Consider the following 19127-nt stretch of genomic DNA (forward strand, 5'->3'; position numbering starts at 1 on the left):
TCCAGCTACTTGGAAGGCTGAGGTGGAAGAATCGCCGGAGCCCAGCAGGTGGAGGCTGCGGTGGCCGGCAGTGGCTACTGCACTCCAGTCTGGGTGACAGAGTGAGACTCCAACTCAAAAAAAAAAAAATTAAATTGGATTATCTTAAAAATTAAAAACTGCTATTCACTAAAAAACATTAGTAAGGGAGAAAGAAAAGCCACACATTAGAAGAAAATCAACACATATATCCAGCAAAGCAGTTGCAACCAAAAAAGAGAACTGCCACAAATAAATAATATAGTATAAAAAAAGGGCAAAATACTTGAACAGTCCCCTCACAAATAAAAATACCCAAGTCATCGATAAGCACACAAAAGTTGCTCAGTATCATTGGTCATCTACATGAAAATGTAAGTTAAAACCACAATCTAATATTATACACATACAACAATAGCTAAAGTTGAAAAGATTGGCAATACAGTGTCCCAAGTATTGGAAAGGATATGAACCAGCACTCTGAAACACTGGCACAACCGCTGTGCACAAACTTTTTTGGCAATTTCTTTTTTTTTTTTAGTCAGAGTCACCCGACTGGAGTGCAGTGGCACACTCACAGTCACTGCAGCCTCGAGCTGCTGGGCTCAGGTGATCCTCCCGCCTCAGTCTTCCAACTAGCTGGAACTACAGGGATGTACTACCATGCCTGGTTAATTTTTTATTTATTGTAGAGATGAGGTCTTGTCATGTTTCCCAGGTTGGTCTCAGATCATCCTCTCGCCTTTACCTCCCAAAGTGCTGGGATTACAGGTGTGAGCACCTGGCTATTTTTGGCAATTTCTAATAAAGTTAACATATATACCTATTCTATAATTCAGCAATTCCACTCTTTGGTTATGTTCCTAAAAAGACTTGTACACCTAGGTTTACTCAAAATTGGCAAAAACTGGAAATAATCCAAATGTCCATTTACAGGAGAATAAACAAACTGTGTTATATTCATACAATGGAACTACTGATACATGCAGCAGCATGAATTCATTTCAATAACATTAAATGTTGAGCAAAATAAGCCAAACATAAAACAGTTTATACTGCATGAGTCTATTTAAATGAAGTTCAAGGACAGGTAAAAAACTATGATGTCAGAAATCAAGATAGTGATTTCCTCTGGGTACCCAAGCTGGGAAAAGGGACCAGGACCTTTTAGGGGTGAGGGCAATGCTCTATTGATCTGAGTGTTGGTCGCTGAGCTGCATACTTCTGATCAGTGTATTCTAAATTATAATTCAATAAACTACTGTTAGTTAAAAAACATCCATTAAGAACATTTTTCCTTCTGACCCAAAGTCCAGATACAGATAGCCATCATTTTCCTTTGAGAGGAAGTGACTGTTCTCTAGTCCAACCTTTCCAACTAGGAATCATGTGTGACGCAGGTTTTCCAAGGTACTTCTCATCTGCCCGGGTCACTGCAGAGCCTGGCCACCTCTCTGTGTAGCAGCAGTATCTGCCCACACACTTCATTCAGCTGTCCTTTCTTGTTAGCTCAGCTATTTGTTCATAACTATGCTGATTATAGTATATCCAATATATTCAGAAGAAAGGTTTGCAGCAGAAAGGTTTCCAAGTTATCTTGGTCACTAGACTGCAGCACCTGAAGTTTACTGTATAAATTGTAAAGTTTAAAAAACCAGTAGTCATAAAAGAAAACCAGTTAGAGTACTCCCAATGTATCAGGTGGTATTAAATGTTTTTACAGGGACCCATTTAATCCTCCCAGCAACAAAAGAAGGCAGTTGCCACTATCAACTCTATGTTATTGCTAAAGAAGCTGAAATCACTGAGCAAGGTGACTTGCTCAAGGTTATGGAAAGGACAGGGCCAAAATGTGGACCAGGCAGTATAACTATGAAGTCTATACTCTTACCTGCTACACTAGATTAGCTGTCAAAAAAGAATAATGAGCCGGGCTCAGTGGCTCAGCCTGTAATCCCGCGCCTTGGGAGGCTGAGGTGAGTGGATTGCCTGAGCCCGTGGGTTCGAGACCCGCCTGGGCAACTTGGCGAGACCTCATCTCTACAATAAATCAAAAAAATCAGCCGGGCGTGGTAGCGCATGCCTGTAGTTCCGGCTACTTGGAAGGCTGAGGCGGAAGGATCGCCAGAGCCCAGCAGGTTGAGGCTGCGGTGGCTGGGAGTGACCACTGCACTCCAGTCTGGGCGACAGAGTGAGACTCCAACTCATAATAATAATAATAATAATAATGAAAAGCAGAGAAAGATAATGACAGCCAGACAGACACATGTTCTGTTGTTAAACAAGGCTCTCTCTGGGACATGGAAAAGGAAAGGAAGGGCTTTCACATCTTAATTGAAAACTTCCATCTTGGCCGGGCGCAGTGGCTCATGCCTGTAATCCCAGCACTTTTGGCAGAGGCGAGAGGATTGCATGAATCTGAGGGTTCGAGACCAGCCTGGGCAACCTGGCAAGACCTCGTCTCTACAATACATAAAAAAAATTAGCCAGGTGTGTTGGTGTGCACCTGTAATTCCTGCTACTTGGAAGGCTGAGGTGGAAAGGTCGCCTGAGCCCAGCAAGTCGAGGCTGCAATAACTTTGAGCATGGCACTGCACTCCAGCCTGGGCAACAGAGTGATCTCGAACCTCCCAGGCTCAGGCAATCCCAAAGGGCTGGGATTACAGGCTGAGCCACTGCGCCTGGCCTTTTTGCAATAAGCTTAAATCTTCTTCAAATAAATTTTATAATGTGAGTTTACTGAAGAACTAAAATTGTCCAAAGACAACTTCAGTGGTGTTTCCCAGGTTTCTGCCCACTTCTGGTCCTATGAATGTAGATTACTTCTGCATCTCCTGGGCTTACCTCGGAGTAGGTTCTGTTGGAGACACTGCTCGATGCATCGTCATGGGCCTTGTGAAATACACCAGATAACCTGGTGAACGAGACATCACATGTGCACATCAGTGTCAATGAGCTGGACCTGGGAAATCCTAAGGCAGCCTTGACCGATGTTTTTCCTATCTCAATATACCTGAGGGTAAGAAATGCTTTCATAAATTGCAAAGACTCATGACGGCAATGATCCTTAACAGGAACAAGGGTCAGAATCTCCAGGGTCCAGGAGAGAGGATGAATGTGGATTGGATAAACTCTTCATAGGGCCTCTCTGCTTTCCTACTAGAGGACCTGTCCCCTGCTAAGAATCAAGGCTCTGGGTAAAGACTCAAAACCAAGCTCATCAGAATGAAAAAAATTAAGACAAAATTCTGGTGAATATTCTTAGAATAAGCCCACACATTCAGCATCAGACCCTGTAATTACTACAAAAGCCCTTGAGTTTTAAGAAAATAAAAACACAGAAAAACTTTCTAATGAAGATTTTTACACAGAATCTATCACATTCTTTGCTGCAAATCTAGAATGAGAGAACCAAAGAGAAACCAACCTGCTCCACAGAACCTGGCCCCGGAAGTCCTAGGAAAGGGAATATTGGCATCTTGGTATGACCCATAGGCTGTGGTCACTCGGGCAAACGAGGGCAAGGGGGGTGTGACGGAGTTTGGGAGGGCAAACGGGTTGCTGGAAGCACTGTCTTCTTGGTTCTGAAATTTAAAGACCAACAAACTAAAACCCACAACCTGTCTTAAGGCTAAATTACAAAATAAGGCCCCAACATTACAAAACCAGGGGGCCCATGATTTTAGGGAGAAAAAAATGAAACAAAAACCAAAGCAGTTTCATGCTTCCCACCACAAAGGACTCGAGGCAGGAGACGAGCTGACGCAGGCAGGGCTCCAGGCAGCTCTGGTTGCGCTTCACTTTTTGCAGGGATGTGTCCTTCAGGATCTAGAAAAGGTCCAAAACACAGATAAGAAGAGAAGCATGCTTCTCTGATTGGCCTCTTTTTGCAGAGTGGCTGGAAGCAATGGTGATGCCGGGAGATGAGAGATAGTTAAGTCGAGGCTTCTAACACAGTGTGCTAACGTTCACCTCTACAGAAGCAAGAGGAGGCTTCAGTCCTGAGCCCTCCGAGAGAAGCTCTTTCCTTAGCCAAGGCAGGTACATGCCACTTTTGAGAGGTCAGTTTCTAGTAACAGAATGACTATTCTTTCATTCTAGTGAATTCGGCCCCTTTTCTCTCCCTGGGTTTCACTCCCTCCATGAGAAATCTCAGCACCTTAGAAGTAATATCCACTGAACTGGGCTAAAAACTGCTCTGAGAGATACAAGCCAGAGGAACAGGTTTCATCTCCATGCAAATTATAATGTATCTTCTTTGCCCATTAAAAATATAAATCTTAGCCGGGCTTGGGGGATTAGCCTGTAATCCCGCGCCTTTGGGAGGCTGAGGTGAGTGGATTGCCTAAGCCCGCGGGTTCAAGACCCGCCTGGGTAGCGAGACCTCATCTCTACAATAAATCAAAAAATCAGCCGGGCGAGGTAGTGCGCGCCTGTAATTCCGGTTACTCGGAAGGCTGAGGCAGAAGGATCGCAGGAGCCCAGCAGGTCGAGGCTGCGGTGGCTGGGAGACTTAGTACAAAAAAGGAGTGTAAAATGTCTCAAAAGGCCAGGCTCGGTGGCTCAGTCTGTAATTCCAGCACTTTGGGAGGTTGAGGCGAGTAGAATGCCTGAGCCCACAGGTTCGAGACCAGACAGGACAACTTGGCGAGACCTCATCTGTACAATAAATCAAAAAAACTAGCCGAGCATGGTAGCACGTGCCTGTAGTTCTGGCTACTTGGAAGGCAGAGGCGGAAAGATCACCAGAGCCTAGCAGGTAGAAGCTGGGGTGGCCATGAGCCTGCGTGCAACTGCACTCTAGCCTGGGCGACAGAGTGATACCCCAACTCAAAAAAAAAGTCTCAATAATTTTATATTGATATGACAATATTTTGACTACTAGAGAATTTTTAAATTCCATGTGGCCTGCATTTTATTTCTGTGGCCTGCATTTTATTTCTGTTGCACAGCACTGAGTTAGACTTTTGAAGACACTTTCTAATCCTAACATTTTATGCCAACAGAAAAATCTGTCTCTTTTTTTATGTCCAAACTAGTCAATGAAATATTCATATTCCAAGTTTAACATTGCAAATACCACAAAATCTCAGTAAGTAGCATTTCAGAGATCTTTAAGCCACTTGAAAAATTTCTGGTTACATATTATACCCCGACAACATGAAACAATCAGATGTCTATGATCTGAACGTTCAGGCTGGTCCTTCACTTGTGCGCTGCTCAAATGGAAAAAGGTATGCCATCCCCTGACTCACCGGGCTCTCGTATGGAGATTCTTCCTCATCAGGTCTGGGGTTAAACACCAGACACCAGGCTGTGGCGCCTCCAGCTGGATGCTGTCTATGCAGCTAACCACCCTGTCTATAGGATAACACCAGTTCCTTCCAGGGGATGGATTTTTTAAATGACTTTACATATTTTTTTCTGATTATAAAATATATTTTAACTTCAGAATACATCTTGCCTATTGTTTCCAGGTAAATAAAACTGAACTGCAGTGTTCCGACCTGGGATGAATGCATATCTTTTTTTTTTTTGAGTTGGAGTATCATTCTGTTGCTGTAGTCTTGACTTGCTGGGCTCAACCTTTCCACCTCAGCCTTCCAAGTAACTGGATCTACAGGCATGCACCACTGCGCACAGTTAAATTTTTTTTATTTATTGTAGAGATGAGGTCTTGCCAAGCTGCATAGGTTGGTCTCAAATCCCTGGGCTCAGGCAATTCTCTCATCTCCACCTCCCAAAGTGCTGGGATTACAGGCAAGAGCCACTGGGCCCAGCATGAATACATATCTTTAATAAGATCTGTGGGTGGATTATATGCAATTTATATACTTATATGTGATATTTCTCAAATTATGCATAATAATTATGTAAATTTTCCTGAGGAAAGGTCCATATATTTCATTAAACTTCAAAGGGATTGATCCATGACCCAAAAAAGGTTGAGAACCACTGCACTAATGCTTTTTTTTTTTTTTTTGGTCAGAGGCTCACTCTCTGACCAAGGCTGGAGGGCAGTGGCATGCTCACAGTCACTGCAGCCTTGAGCTGCTGGGCTCAGGCAATACTTCCACCTCAGCCTCCTGAGTAGCTGTACTACAGGTGTGCACCACCACACCCAGCTAATTTTTCTTAATTTATTGTAGAGATGAGGTCTTGCCAAGTTACCCAGGCTGGTCTCAAAAACCTGGGCTCAGGCAATCCTCTCACCTCGGCCTCCCAAAGTGCTGGGATTACAGGCATGAGCCACCAAGCCTGGCTCACTAATGTTTTCTATACAAAGTGAATGTAAATGCAGAGGTTACATCACTAACCTCATCCACCAGTTTTTCCTCAACTCTACCACTCAGCATAGAAACTGATGCACACGTGCTCTAATAACAGCAAAGAGAATTCAGGAATCCAAATGCCCACCTTTAGTAGCTTAGCTTTCATGGTGGATGTGATGGTTGTGGGGTTAATAAACTGGAAGGAAGGGGCGGCATTGTTGGGGTACTGTGCAGGGAATTTCACCAGCATCTTGACACGATGGTTGCTGCAGTGCACAGATACTGTGCAGCTCCTGTCCGCTGCATCCATCTACAAGAGACAAAGACACAACTGCTTTGGAGGAACTTCACAGGTCATTAGATGCAAATGAATACTCCAGGTTCCTCATAACTGGGTGAAGGGAAAGAGTCTACAGAGACAAATGAACTTGGAAGACAATTCATTTCAAAACAGATTTTTAAATTTTTGTACCAATGTAATTAGTTCAAAGTATAATGACTTTTAAAAAGCTTCATCCTAAAGCTGTAAAGTAGACTAAAATTTGTTATATTTACTTTGAGAAGAGAAAATAAAGCAGGAAGAATTTAAATAACCTGACTCAACTTAAAAAGTACTCCTGGGAAAACCCACAGATACAGAAATTAGACTAGTAGTTGTCAGAGTTACAGAGGGAAGGAAATGGGAAGTGGTTGCTAATGGGTATGGATCTTCTGGGATGAAGAAAATGTTCTGGAATCAGGCAGTGGTCACGGTTGCACAATTCTGTGAATATACACACAACCTCTAAATTATACACTCTTAAAAGGTGAATTTGCCATTGCCTCGCTAAACTGTGGTGCGGTGTGACCATGTGCTCTCTGAGCTATGGTCAGGCCATATTTTCTTAAACTCTGGCCTCCTCCCCTACCTTGGGGTGGTGAACCTCCTCTCTCTCTCTCTCTCTCTCTCTCTCTCGGATTCAGTTTTAAATAAACTACATTTTCTGATACAAAAACAAAGGTGAATTTTATGGTGTGTGAATTATATCTCAATCATTTTTTTAAGGCTGGGTACAATGGCTCATGCGTATAATCCCAGTACTTTGGGAAGGCCGTGGCAAGAGGATTGCCTGAGCCCAGGGGGCTGGAGGCTGCAGTGAGCCATGATTGCGCCACTGCATTCCAACCTGGGGAACAGAGTGAGACCCTCAACTTAAATAATAATATTAATATATATACAGATATATATTTTTTCAGTTGGAGTCTCACTCTGACACCCAGGCTGGAGTGCAGTGGCAGGCTCACAGCCACCACAGCCTTGACCTGCTGTGTTCAGGTGATCCTTCTGCCTCAGCCTTCCAAGTAGCTGGACAGGTGTGCACCACAACACGTGGCTGATTTTTTTGATTTATTGTAGAGATGAGGTCTCGCCAAGTTGCCCAGGTTGGTCTCGAGCCCCTGGGCTCAGACAATCATCTCACCTTGGCCTCCCAAAGTGCTGGGATTATAGGTGTGAGCCACTGCGCCCGGTCAATAATAATAATAATAATATTAATAATAATATTTTAACATACTCCTGAGGAAAGAAATCGAGATCTTCTTAAGCTAGATCACTAGGAATCCACGCTTTTCTCAACTGAAACAAAGGGAGTATAAACTGAGTTGATAGACAAGCAATTAATCAAAGAGTCCTTTGTATCTTTTGATGTCTTGTGCCATCAACTAGGGACAGCAGCTGGAGTACAATGAAAAGAAACACACATGCAGGAAATCTGGAAATATGGATTCAAATATTCTTTTTTTTATTTTTCAGTTGGGATCTCACTGTGTTGTCCAGGTTGGATCATGGCTCACTACAGCTTTGATCTACTAGGCTCAGGTGATCCTTCCACCTCGACCTCTCTGAGTAGCTGGGACTGTAAGCACATGCCACCAAGCCCAGCTAATTTTTTATGTTTTGTAGAGATGAGGTCTTGCTATGTTGCCCAGGTGCGTCTTGAACTCCTGTGCTCAAAGAATACTCCTGCCTCAACCTCCCAAAGTGCTGGGATTACAGGTGTAAGCCACCACACTCACCCTTCAAATAGCATTTCTTTCACCAAATAGCTGTTGATCATGGATATGTCATTTTATTTCTTGATGTCTCAGTTTCCTCATTTGTAAGGTGAGGATAACACCCCTTACGGCAGAATTGTTTTAAAGGCCAAAATAAGATCATTATGGAACAGTACATATCCCCTGCCTACTGTTAGTTGAATTTCAGCAAAAGAAAAACTAATCAAGCTTTAAAACTCTTTCCTAGCCGGGCTCGGTGGCTCAGCCTGTAATCCTGCGCCTTTGGGAGGCTGAGATAAGTGGATTGCCGGGTTCGAGACCCACCTGGGCAACTTGGCGAGACATCATCTCTACAACAAATAAAAATGAGCTGGGTGTGGTAGCACGCACCTGTAGTCCAGCTACTCGGAAGACTGAGGCGGAAGGATCGCCGGAGCCCAGCAGGTTGAGGCTGCGGTGGCCGGGAGCAGCCACTGCACTCCAGTCTGGGCGACAGAGTGAGACTCCCACTCAAAAACAAACAAACAAACAAACAAACAAACAAAACTCTTTCCTAGCCAGGCTCGGTGGCTCAGCCTGTAATCCTGCGCTTTGGGAGGCTGAAATGAGTGGATTGCCTGAGCCCGCAGGTTCGAGACCCGCCTGGGCAACTTGGCGAGACCTCATCTCTACAATAAATCAAAAAAATCAGCCGGGCATGGTAGCGCGTGTCTGTAATTCCGGCTATTCGGAAGGCTGAGACGGAAGGATCGCCGGAGCCCAGCAGATCGAGGCTGCGGTGGCCGGGAGCAGCCACTGCACTGCAGCCTGGGCGACAGAGTGAGACTCCAACTCAAAAAAAAAAAAAAAAAAACTCTTTCCTGGAGAGAAATTTGATTCTCTGAATCAAAGACTTTCAATGCCTGCCTAAAAGGAAAAGAGTAAATGTTCCATGTGCTAAGTGAAACAAAGAGGCTTGGTTCACCTTCTTACTATGACTCCAAGTCGCCAAGGAAATGGCCAGCTTGTAAGGGAAGATAGTATCGTACAGCACAAAAAGTATTGGAGAGTCAGGAGGTCTGGTTTCCGAAGTCAGCTCTACCCTTAACTTCACCAGCAACACCTGCCAAATCACTAAACCTCCCAGATCTGAGCAGCTTCATAAAGGGTAAAATGAGATTGGAGCATCCAAGGAGGCACTCAGACACCTGAGCTTCAGTGTATCCCCTAGCTCATCTTACAAGAAAAGAAAACAGGGCTAGAAACAAGTCTGCGTTTGTGAAATGCCTATTTCTTTAGAAAACCTACGAAATAAAAAAAGCAGACAGAGAGACTTACCTGTTAAAACAACAAAGTTATTTGCTAGTCAAATCACAGCTAAACAGTTCTCTCTCCCACAAACTGCCATCAGCAAGCATGAGATACAGTTCATTAAACTAAGTACCTCCACATTGACATTCCGGATTTGCACATTGATCAGTGAGAACTCCTGCTGCAGTGTCTGAGGCAGTCCCAATTGATCTGATTTCCTCTCTTCCAGGAGACTGCTAGGAGGATCTTCCTTTAAAGCTAGCAAGAGAGAGAAGTTCAGGTTGGAAACCATGATTTAAAATGAGTCAGACACCATTTCTGGGGTATCTGCCACAACTCCACATAGAGTGGCACCTCACCTGAAACATCAGTTTGACAAATTACCTTCTTCCTCCCCATGACTTGAGTTGTGCTGCTGATCTGTATCTTGAGTGTGCAGTGTCTTCTCTGGTTCCGGCAGAAGAGAAATGCTCTCAATGAACTCATCGACACCATCTAGTATGTCATTTGCACAAAGCTGCAACAAAGGGTGGAAGACAAAGGGAGGCAGGTCTAGAGAAGTCAGTGCAAGTCAGATCATCATGTCTGGTTAAAGAGTTCTGACTTAAAAATGGAATCAAAAAGGACAGAGATGTGTCCGCCAAGAACTGACACAATCAAAACAGATTTCACCCATCACCAACTCTCCCTGGTTAAATACCGGGGATAATAGACTCTATTATTCAGCTCTGGAATTTTTTCATTATGTTCAAAGTTTAAGCAAGCCTCAGAAAAAATCAATTTAAATTCCAAGCCTTGGTGGAGTTATTCAGCTAATTCAAAGCAAAAATATCATAACTCAGAGCATTTTGTGCAAATTGTGTCTTTTAGAGAAATAGATTGAAAAGGCAAGGTGATAAGACTTGACCAAAATGCTCATGAGTGGCCTCATACTAAGCAGTGTCACAAATTTTATCCAACATTTTCTATCCATTCTGTGCAAAGCAGTGTGCCAAGTGCTGTAAGAGATGCAATGCCAGTGAGACATTTTTCCTGCTGTCAAGGAATTTAACCACCAAATGAGGAGAGAACAGAGCCCTGCGATGACACAGAGCAGAGCAAGGGTCACAAAAGCATTTCATATCAAGTACCATTGTGGTTTACATAAAACACATCATCTGGCCATTACCTTGCTAGACTCTGATGTGGCCATGTGCTGTTTGAGCTATGGCAGCCACCATGCTTCCTGGCTTTGGCCCCCTCCTCCACCTTGAGCAGGTGAATCTTCTCTCTCTCTAATTTATTTATTTATTTATTTATTTTGAGTTGGAGTCTCACTCTGTCGTTCAGGCTGGAGGACAGTGGCACGCTCTTGGTCATCACAGCCTGACCTGCTGGGCTCCAGTGATCCTTCTACCTCAGTCTTTCAAGTAGCCGAAACTACAGGCTAATTTTTTTATTTATTGTAGAGATGAGGTCTTGCCAAGTTGCCCAGGCTGGTCTTAAACCTATGGGCCTCAGGCAATCCTCTCACCTGGGCCTTCCAAAGGGCTGAGATTACAGGTGTGGGCCACCACACCCGGCTGCTAATTTACTTTTAAATAAACTATATTTTCTAATCTAAAAAAAAAAAAAAAAATCAGTCATCTGGCCAAGCTCATGCGGCTCATGCCTGTAAGCCAGCACTTGGCCAAGGCCGGAGTACTGCCTGAGCCCAGGAGTTCAAGACCAGCCTGGACAACACAGCAAGAACTTGTCTCTCCAAAATAATTTAAAAATGAGTAAAGCATGGTGGCACATTCCTGTAGTTTCAGCTACTCAGGAGGCTGAGGCAGAAGGATTGCCTGAGCCTGAGAAGTTGAGGCTGCAGTGAGCTGTGATTGTGCCACTATACTCCAGCCTGCGCAAGAGAGTGAGACCCTGACTCAAAAACAAAAACAAATAAAAACCATCATCTATGGGGGAAAAATGGAAACAGCTTCATAGAAGTGGTATTGTTGAAGGATGCACAGGGTTCTAAACATTTTCAGAGTATAAGGGTAGGCTTCTTAGCCCATTTAGAAGAAGAGGAAGAAATGCCGCCCACAGGCCATTTGCTCAGTATGCTACCCATACTACCTTATACCAGGACAAGAGAAGAAAAGACATTTAGAGGCTCCTTTGCCTTAAAGTGCTGAATACTAAAGTTGGCTCTCAAAGCCTCAGTGTAGCACACACCAGCTAGTCTGAAACACAGCAAGTAGTACTAAATGTGTATCAAGTAATCTCTAACTTTCACCAATCTGGATCTTACATGTTTTGGTTAAGTTTCTAGTGCATCCAGTTACATTCCTCCACAGCAGCACTGAATACATACCCTCTGCATCTGGGAATCCACCCGCCACATTCTCAAGGTCTGATCCCGGGACCATGTAACCAGTTGGTAGTCCTTGGACCCTAGAAATCACCAAATAGGAATCCTGGAAATTCTTCTGGATATAACATCCTTTTTGCTACAAGTCATAATAGAGTAAGATTCATCCATCCATCCATCCATCCATCCATCCATCCATCCATCCTTCCATCCATCCATCCATCCAGCAAATATTGAACATCTATATTCCAGGCACTGCTCTAGGCACCAGGACTATAGCACGAATAAAACAATCTCAGACCAGGCATGGTGGCTCACATCTTTAATCCCACCACTCTGGGAAGCCGAGGTGGGTTGATTGCTTGAGGCCAGGAGTTTGAGACCAGCCTGGACAACACAGTGAGACTCCCAGCTCTACAAAATAAAAATTTAAAAATTAGTCAGGTGTGATGGTGCATACCTGCAGCCCCAGTTACTTGGGCGGCTGAGGTGGGAGGATCACCTGAGCTCAGGAGGTGTGGCTGCAGTGAACCATAATTGTGCCACCGTACTCCAGCCTGGGCAATAGGGTGAGACCTCAACTCAAGAAAAAGGAAAAAGATCTATCTTTATAGATGATAGAAACAGATAAACAAAATATGATGAAACATCCAATAGTGATAATTAGTATAAAAAACAACACAGGATAAGATGACAGAGACTGACAGCAGAGCTATTTTTAGATAGAACTCCCTGAGGAAGTCACATTTGAGCAAAAACTTAAATGAAATGAAATAATAACTGGCAAATTAGCAGGTAAAGAGTGATGCTGGGATTTAATATCACACTAAACTTTCACCTCTGCAAATGTTCTTCCTTTTAAATACTTTTAAGGAGCTGCAAATGAATTTTTTTTTGTAAAATGAATTGTTTTAAATGAATCATGGGATCAAACTGTTCAAAAGAATTTTCGGGTAAAGTGATGGATCTCTTTACAAAATGAATAACCAGTCCTTAATGATCTTAAATGCTTGATTGTTCTTAACGATTGTTAATGATTGTTCTTAATTTCCACATATTAGGTTTGGTCAAAGGGAAATTATTCTGAAAAGGTTTGAGGAGCTTTACGAAAGACCTTTATGAAAGACCAGGACATTTCAGGGTAATAGTGCAGTTTCTAGAAACTCCTTCAGGGCCATCTTCAGAGAGGAAAGAATTAAGAAATAATTTCATCCAGTTTTCTCATTTGATGGACAGGAAATGAGGAGACAGAGAACAGAGTGTCCAAGGTAACAGGGTGAGTGAATGGTAAAGCGAGGGCCAGTTCTCTTCCTTATCAGTTCCTTCTCTATGTCACTACCTTCAGACAAAAAGTCACTCCTCAACGATTGCATAGATCCCAAGGCACGGCTAACCAGACAGCAACTAGTCTGAACCACCACCAATGAGTGCCACCGTCAACAATTTTTCTGAACTTACATCTAGCCTCTTTTTCATGCCCCAACTTTGAGGAAAAGGTATGCCTCATTCCTCTCTAAACTCAAGTTCTCTACCTGTGCCTCCCACCCTGTTCCCTCTCGTTCCCAAGGGGGGCCTGCGCCTTTCCAGATCCGCCTGCTTGCATCTTATCCCTGCTTTCAGGAGACAGGGCAGCAGCCTCTGCCGACTGGCTTAATCTACTCTGGCCTTTGAAGGTTACTTAATTCACAAAACCAGTTGCTGCTGCCTCTGTTAATGCTGCCTAAAGATCTGGCATCTGTCCTCAATCTACTTTTGGCACTCCTCTCTTAGTGTTCACATGGCTTCCTCTTTGGTCAGTTACATGCTTTTCTCTTACTCTGCATTTTGATCCTCGAGCAACACCTAAAACCAGTAACCACTGCCAGTCCTGAAGCATCCTTTTCCCCTGACCACAGCATCCTGATTTTTCCACCTGCCAGTTTGAGAGATCCTTCACCACAGTGAAAATCAAAATCAAAGCATGAGGCTGTCCAATAAAAATTGGTGAAGAAAACATGACAGTAAGGCCAGGCAGAGTAGCTCATGCCTGTAGTCCCAGCACTTTGGGAGGCCGAGGACTGATTGAGCCCAGGAGTTTGACACCAGCCTAAGCAACATAGCAAGACCTCACCTCTATAAAAACAAGCAAACAAACAAACACATAAATCAGGCATAGTGGCGCACACCTGTGGTCCCAACTACTCAGGAGGCTGAGACAGAAGAATCAAGGCCATGGTAAACTGTGCGCATGCCACTGCACTTCAGCCTGGGCGACAGAGGGAGAGTGCAACTCAAAAAAAAAAAAAAAGTAAACTGGAGCAAGATTAGACTGAGAAAGAAGTAAAATACATACAAATGATCCCCAACTTACAATGGTTCGACATAAGAATTTCTTTGACTTTATGATGGCACAAAACCATCACAATTTCGAGGTACTATATAGTAATCAATAAATTATATAAGATATTTAACACTTTATTATGAAAGTGTTAAATTATTATGATAGATGATTTTCTCAACTATAGACTAAGCAAAATGTAAGCGTTCTGAGCACACTGAAGGTAGGCAAGGCTGATGTATAATGTGCAGCAGGATAGATGTCTTAAATGCATTTTCAACTTAACGATATTTTCAACTTTCAAAGGGTTAATCAGAATCTAACCCCATCGTAAGTCAAGGAACACCTGAATAAAAACACATGCGGCTGGGTTCGGTGGCTCAGTCAGTAATCCCAGCACTTTGGGAGGCCAAGGCTGTGGGGTTTGAGACCAGCCTGGGCAACGTGGTGAGAACTCATCTCTATAATAAATCACAAAAATTAGCCAGTTGGTGGCATGCATCTGTAGTTCTGGCTGCTTGGAAGGCTGAAGCACAAGGATTGCTGGAGGCCAGCAGGTTGATGCTGGGGTGGCCGTAAACATACCACTGCCCTCCAGACTGGGCAACAGAGTAAGATGCCAACTCAAAAACAAACAACTCAAAACAAACAAACAAACAAACAAACACAGGCAAGATATAAAAGATTCAAAAACAGACAAATAAATGAAAAAAAAGAAAAGAAATTGCTTTGGGACAGTAACACTCTGGGGGAAGGAAAAAGACTATGATCAGGAAGTTTCTGGGGTTCTGTTATCATTCTCTTTTGTGATAGTGACACATTATCACCTTATAATTATTTGTTAAATTGTACATGTTCTATGTAATTTTCTAGATACATGATATATTTCACAAGTTTTTCTGCATTCTGTTGCCCACGTTGGAATACATGGGCATGATCATGACTCAGCGCAGCCTCGACCTCCTAGGCTCAAGTAATCCTCCCATCTCAGCTTCCCAAGTAGCTGGGACTACAGGCACACGCCATCACACCAAGCTAATTTTTTTTATTGTGTTGTAGAAAAAAGGTCTCACGTTGTCCAGGTTGGTCTTGGTCTCAAGCGATCCTTCAGCCTCAGTCTCCCAAAGCACTGGGATTATGAGCATGAGCCACCATGCCCAGCCTAAAAAATAATTTGCTCTTTTCTTTTTTTTCTGCTGTTTTTCTTTTTCCTTTTTGAGTTGGAGTCTCACTCCATTGCCCTGGTTGCAGTGCAGTAGCATGCTCATGGCCACCCCAGCAATGACTTGCTGGGTTCAGGCGATCCTACCTCCTCAGCCTTCCAAGTAGCTGGAACTACAGGTGCACGCTACCACACCTGGCTAATTTTTTTATTTATTGTAGAGATGAGGTCTCATCAAGTTGCCCAGACTGTTCTCAAACCCATGAGCTCAGGCAATCCGCTCACCTCGGCCTCCCAGAATGCTGAGATTATAGGCTTGAGCCACCATGCCTGGCCAAGAATTTGATTTTTTTTTAAATCTGTGACTTGTACTCAAAATTTCAATACTGGCTAAACATTTCCAATTTACGCAAATCACTCCATTAGCTTAAAGATGACATGGATAACTAAATAGGTTGCTAAAATCTTTTTATTTCATTCCAAAACTACAGGTCAACAACCCCTCCCTGCCAGACTGTGAGGAAATTATGTCATCTATTTTCTATATCAAAATGCAAGAGAATTAAGTTAAAATGCAAGCAGTTGGCCAGGCGTGGTGGCTCATGCCTATAATCCCAGCACTTTGGGAGGCCGAGGTGAGAGGATTGTGTGAGCCCACTGGTTCAAAACCAGCCTAGGCAACTTGGCGAGACCTCATCTTTACAATAAATCAAAAAATTAACTGGGCATGGTGGCGAATGCCTGTAGTTCCAGCTACTTAGGAGGCTGAGGTGGAAGGATCACCTGAGACCAGCAGACTGAGGCTGCCGTGGCCATGAGCATGCCACTGTACTCCAGCCTGTGCAACAGAGTGAGACTCAAAAAAAAAAAAAATACAGAAGTTAAGAGGACAATCAAAAGAGCCCCTTTAATAAATATCCTGGAAGACATTTATGAAGGTTACAAACAAACTGGGCTAGAAGATGACTACTCTAACCCAGGTCAGCCAGACACTTTTCCTGGGGCCCTGGACAAGTCACACCACTCCACCTGCCTGGCTTTCCTTCTGTAATACAGAAACACAAAGAAATATACTTCTGTCCTGCCAAACACTTCGAGATTTCAAGACATAAGAGTTCAAGAAAAGAGGCTGCATCTCAGCTTGCATGGAGAGCTGTTAAAGATGTGGCCAAGGGCTTCTTGACTCCCGTTAGACTCATTACCTGCATTATCAAGGGCTGACTAGATGAACCTGATAACAAACAACCACAAAACCTCAGTGACTTCAAGCAAGGTATCTTGCTTGCTCTATAGTTCCATCTCCTCCTTGTGCCAGGATCTGCTGGGAGCAGTTCCACCTGGAGGTCTGCCAGTTGATGTGGCAGAGGCACAGAGAGCATGTGACGGCACTCCGGCTCCTAATCCTCCAACCCAGGAGAGACTGCATCCCCTAGGCTCATGATCAGAGCAAGTCATCTGGCCACACCTATCTCTAAGCAGATGAGAAATAAGATACCACTGCATGTTTGTGATGAGAACTGGAGTATGTGGTGGACAGGACTAATGACCACCTTGAGTCTCCCTCATTAACAGAGTGTTAAAGGACAGGTGCCCTGAACGTCTCAGGGTAGTGAGCCCCAGAGTCCTTCAGCCCCAGAAATGATCCAACCGCAAATCTCTATCAATCTCTCACGTAGCAGATCTCTTCCAAGCAGGAGAGACTACACTGAAAATCAAAGAGAAGGGAATCTGGGGAAAGAACAGCAGCCATATAGTCCCTCTGCCCACCTATGATTAAGGTGGCGGTCCCCTGGCTCACTGGTTTCTAAAGCCCAGTCCTATTCTGCATCTTCCGTAATTACTGGACTCCATGGCAACACCACTGGCACTGCTGCCACCAGAGCTCAGAGGGAGAGATGCAGCAGCCTCCTCCCACTCACCTTCCTTCTGCTTCCTCCACTGAAACTCCAGTACCACGTCATCATGCCCCACGAAGGTGTGGACTGGGGTGTTCAAATCAAAGACATTCCATAGGAGAAGGCTGTTTTCCCTCCGCAGCTGGGGGACCATTACGGTCACTAGTCCATTACTGAAAGGCTACGGCAAGAAAGGGAAAAGCAGGTGATTATTCCAGGGAGAATCAGCTGAGTCTTGAGTTTCCAAAGCTGGAATTCTTCCTACCCAAATTAAGTTAGATGATGGAAGGCTCTAATCCATCTGGGAAAATTTCCCCAGATACCGTAAGCTGACCATCACATCCACATCTTCTCTTCTCTTCGCTTATGGACAGGACCGTAACAAGTAAACAGTCAGGCCCAGCCAAATGCCTGGAGAACTTTTAAAATTCTAAAATAAGCAAATGGCCTTCACTGCTGTGTACTGGAACACACTGTTTCAAATTCCAGCCACTCTTGCTAAGTTTCTCTCAAGAGAAACTTCTTTCCCAGATGAGCATGCAAGGCTGACTGAGAAAAATCCTGGAGAAGCAAACAATTCTTGAACTTGCCATGTGGAACCGCACCAGAAGCACACCACCCATGGGAAGCACCAGCTTCCCCCTGCCCAAACACAACAGTCACTTGAAGGAAAGCTATAACTTCAGGACTGATACATTTTTTCCAAATTAATGATGTTATTATATTGATGAATACATTCACAGCTTGCTTTTCACTACCTCAGAGCAGTCTTTGCCATGAGTGACTCTAGGTACCCACACGGTTTCTCTGTATGTTTAGAATTTGGACTTCACAATTTAGCAGTACAGCAAAGAACCTTGGCAAGGTGTCTTGACCTACCAACACTCACACGGGGACTGACATATTTTATTTAGCAACACCCAATCCACTAGGTAGCTCAGGGGCCCATGTGGTTGATAATTAGACTTTGTTATTTAAGGAATAAACCATAGTCACCTGAGAGCACATTTATCTTCACCTCCCTTCCTGGTAGCACTCCAGGACTTATCTGTTTATTTTTTAAAGCAAACATATTAATCCAGAGAAGTATTTCAGTTCATAAGAACAGCACTATCTGAATTCTTGGCAAGTGATCCCAGATACAAAACCAACTTAATACCCCTAAATATCCTTCTTTGCTCCACAGTGCCCTGCGGTGTCAGTCTAATGCATAAAGGTAGTTTTACTCATCCCTGTGCTTGTCTTCAAATTGGCAATAAAGAAAATATATTATCTCTGATCAGCAGTTATCAATGTGGCAATGGAAAAGATGCTGGAAGGTTGATAATATCCTACCTCCTCTATTTGCAGCATCTTATGGTTTATATAGTACAGTCATATACATTATTGCAAAATGAAGGCAAATTGTGAGCTATACCAAATGCCACTGAATTGTACACTTCATTTTTTATTTTTTGAGTTGGAATCTCACTCTGTTGCCCAGGCTGGAGTACAGCCTTCTCAAGGCCACTACAGGTGCACACTCCTGGCCACTGTAGCCTGGACCGCTGGACTCAGGTGATCCTTCTGCCTCAGCTTTCCAAGTAGCTGGAACTACAGGTGTGTACCACCACACCCAGTTAACTTTTTTATTTACTGCAGAGATGAGGTCTCACCAAGTTGCCCAGGCTGGTCTCGAACCCCTGGACTCAGGCAATCCTCTCGCCTCCGCCTTCCAAAGTGCTGAGATTATAGGCATGAGCCACCATGCCTGGGAACTGTATACTTGTAAATGGTGAATTTCATCACAATTCTTTTTTTTTTTTTT

At 43.8% G+C, this 19127-nt stretch overlaps 1 protein-coding gene across 1 annotated transcript in view; it reads right to left on the minus strand.

The window, feature by feature from the left end:
• The window catches only part of WDR59 (WD repeat domain 59), a 121918-nt gene that overhangs the window by 35880 nt on the left and 66911 nt on the right, over positions 1-19127 (minus strand). The window contains exons 10-17 of the mRNA XM_008067730.2: positions 17345-17501; positions 11950-12029; positions 9999-10131; positions 9748-9872; positions 6436-6600; positions 3751-3846; positions 3446-3602; positions 2863-2932 (exon numbers count right to left, since the gene is read on the minus strand). Coding sequence (XP_008065921.1) covers positions 2863-2932; positions 3446-3602; positions 3751-3846; positions 6436-6600; positions 9748-9872; positions 9999-10131; positions 11950-12029; positions 17345-17501 — 983 coding nt within the window. The remainder of the gene's footprint in view (positions 1-2862; positions 2933-3445; positions 3603-3750; positions 3847-6435; positions 6601-9747; positions 9873-9998; positions 10132-11949; positions 12030-17344; positions 17502-19127) is intronic.

The sequence above is a fragment of the Carlito syrichta genome, unplaced genomic scaffold (genome assembly GCF_000164805.1).
Source record: "Carlito syrichta isolate Samal-C Ts95f unplaced genomic scaffold, Tarsius_syrichta-2.0.1 Scaffold309739, whole genome shotgun sequence".
NCBI lineage: Eukaryota > Metazoa > Chordata > Mammalia > Primates > Tarsiidae > Carlito > Carlito syrichta.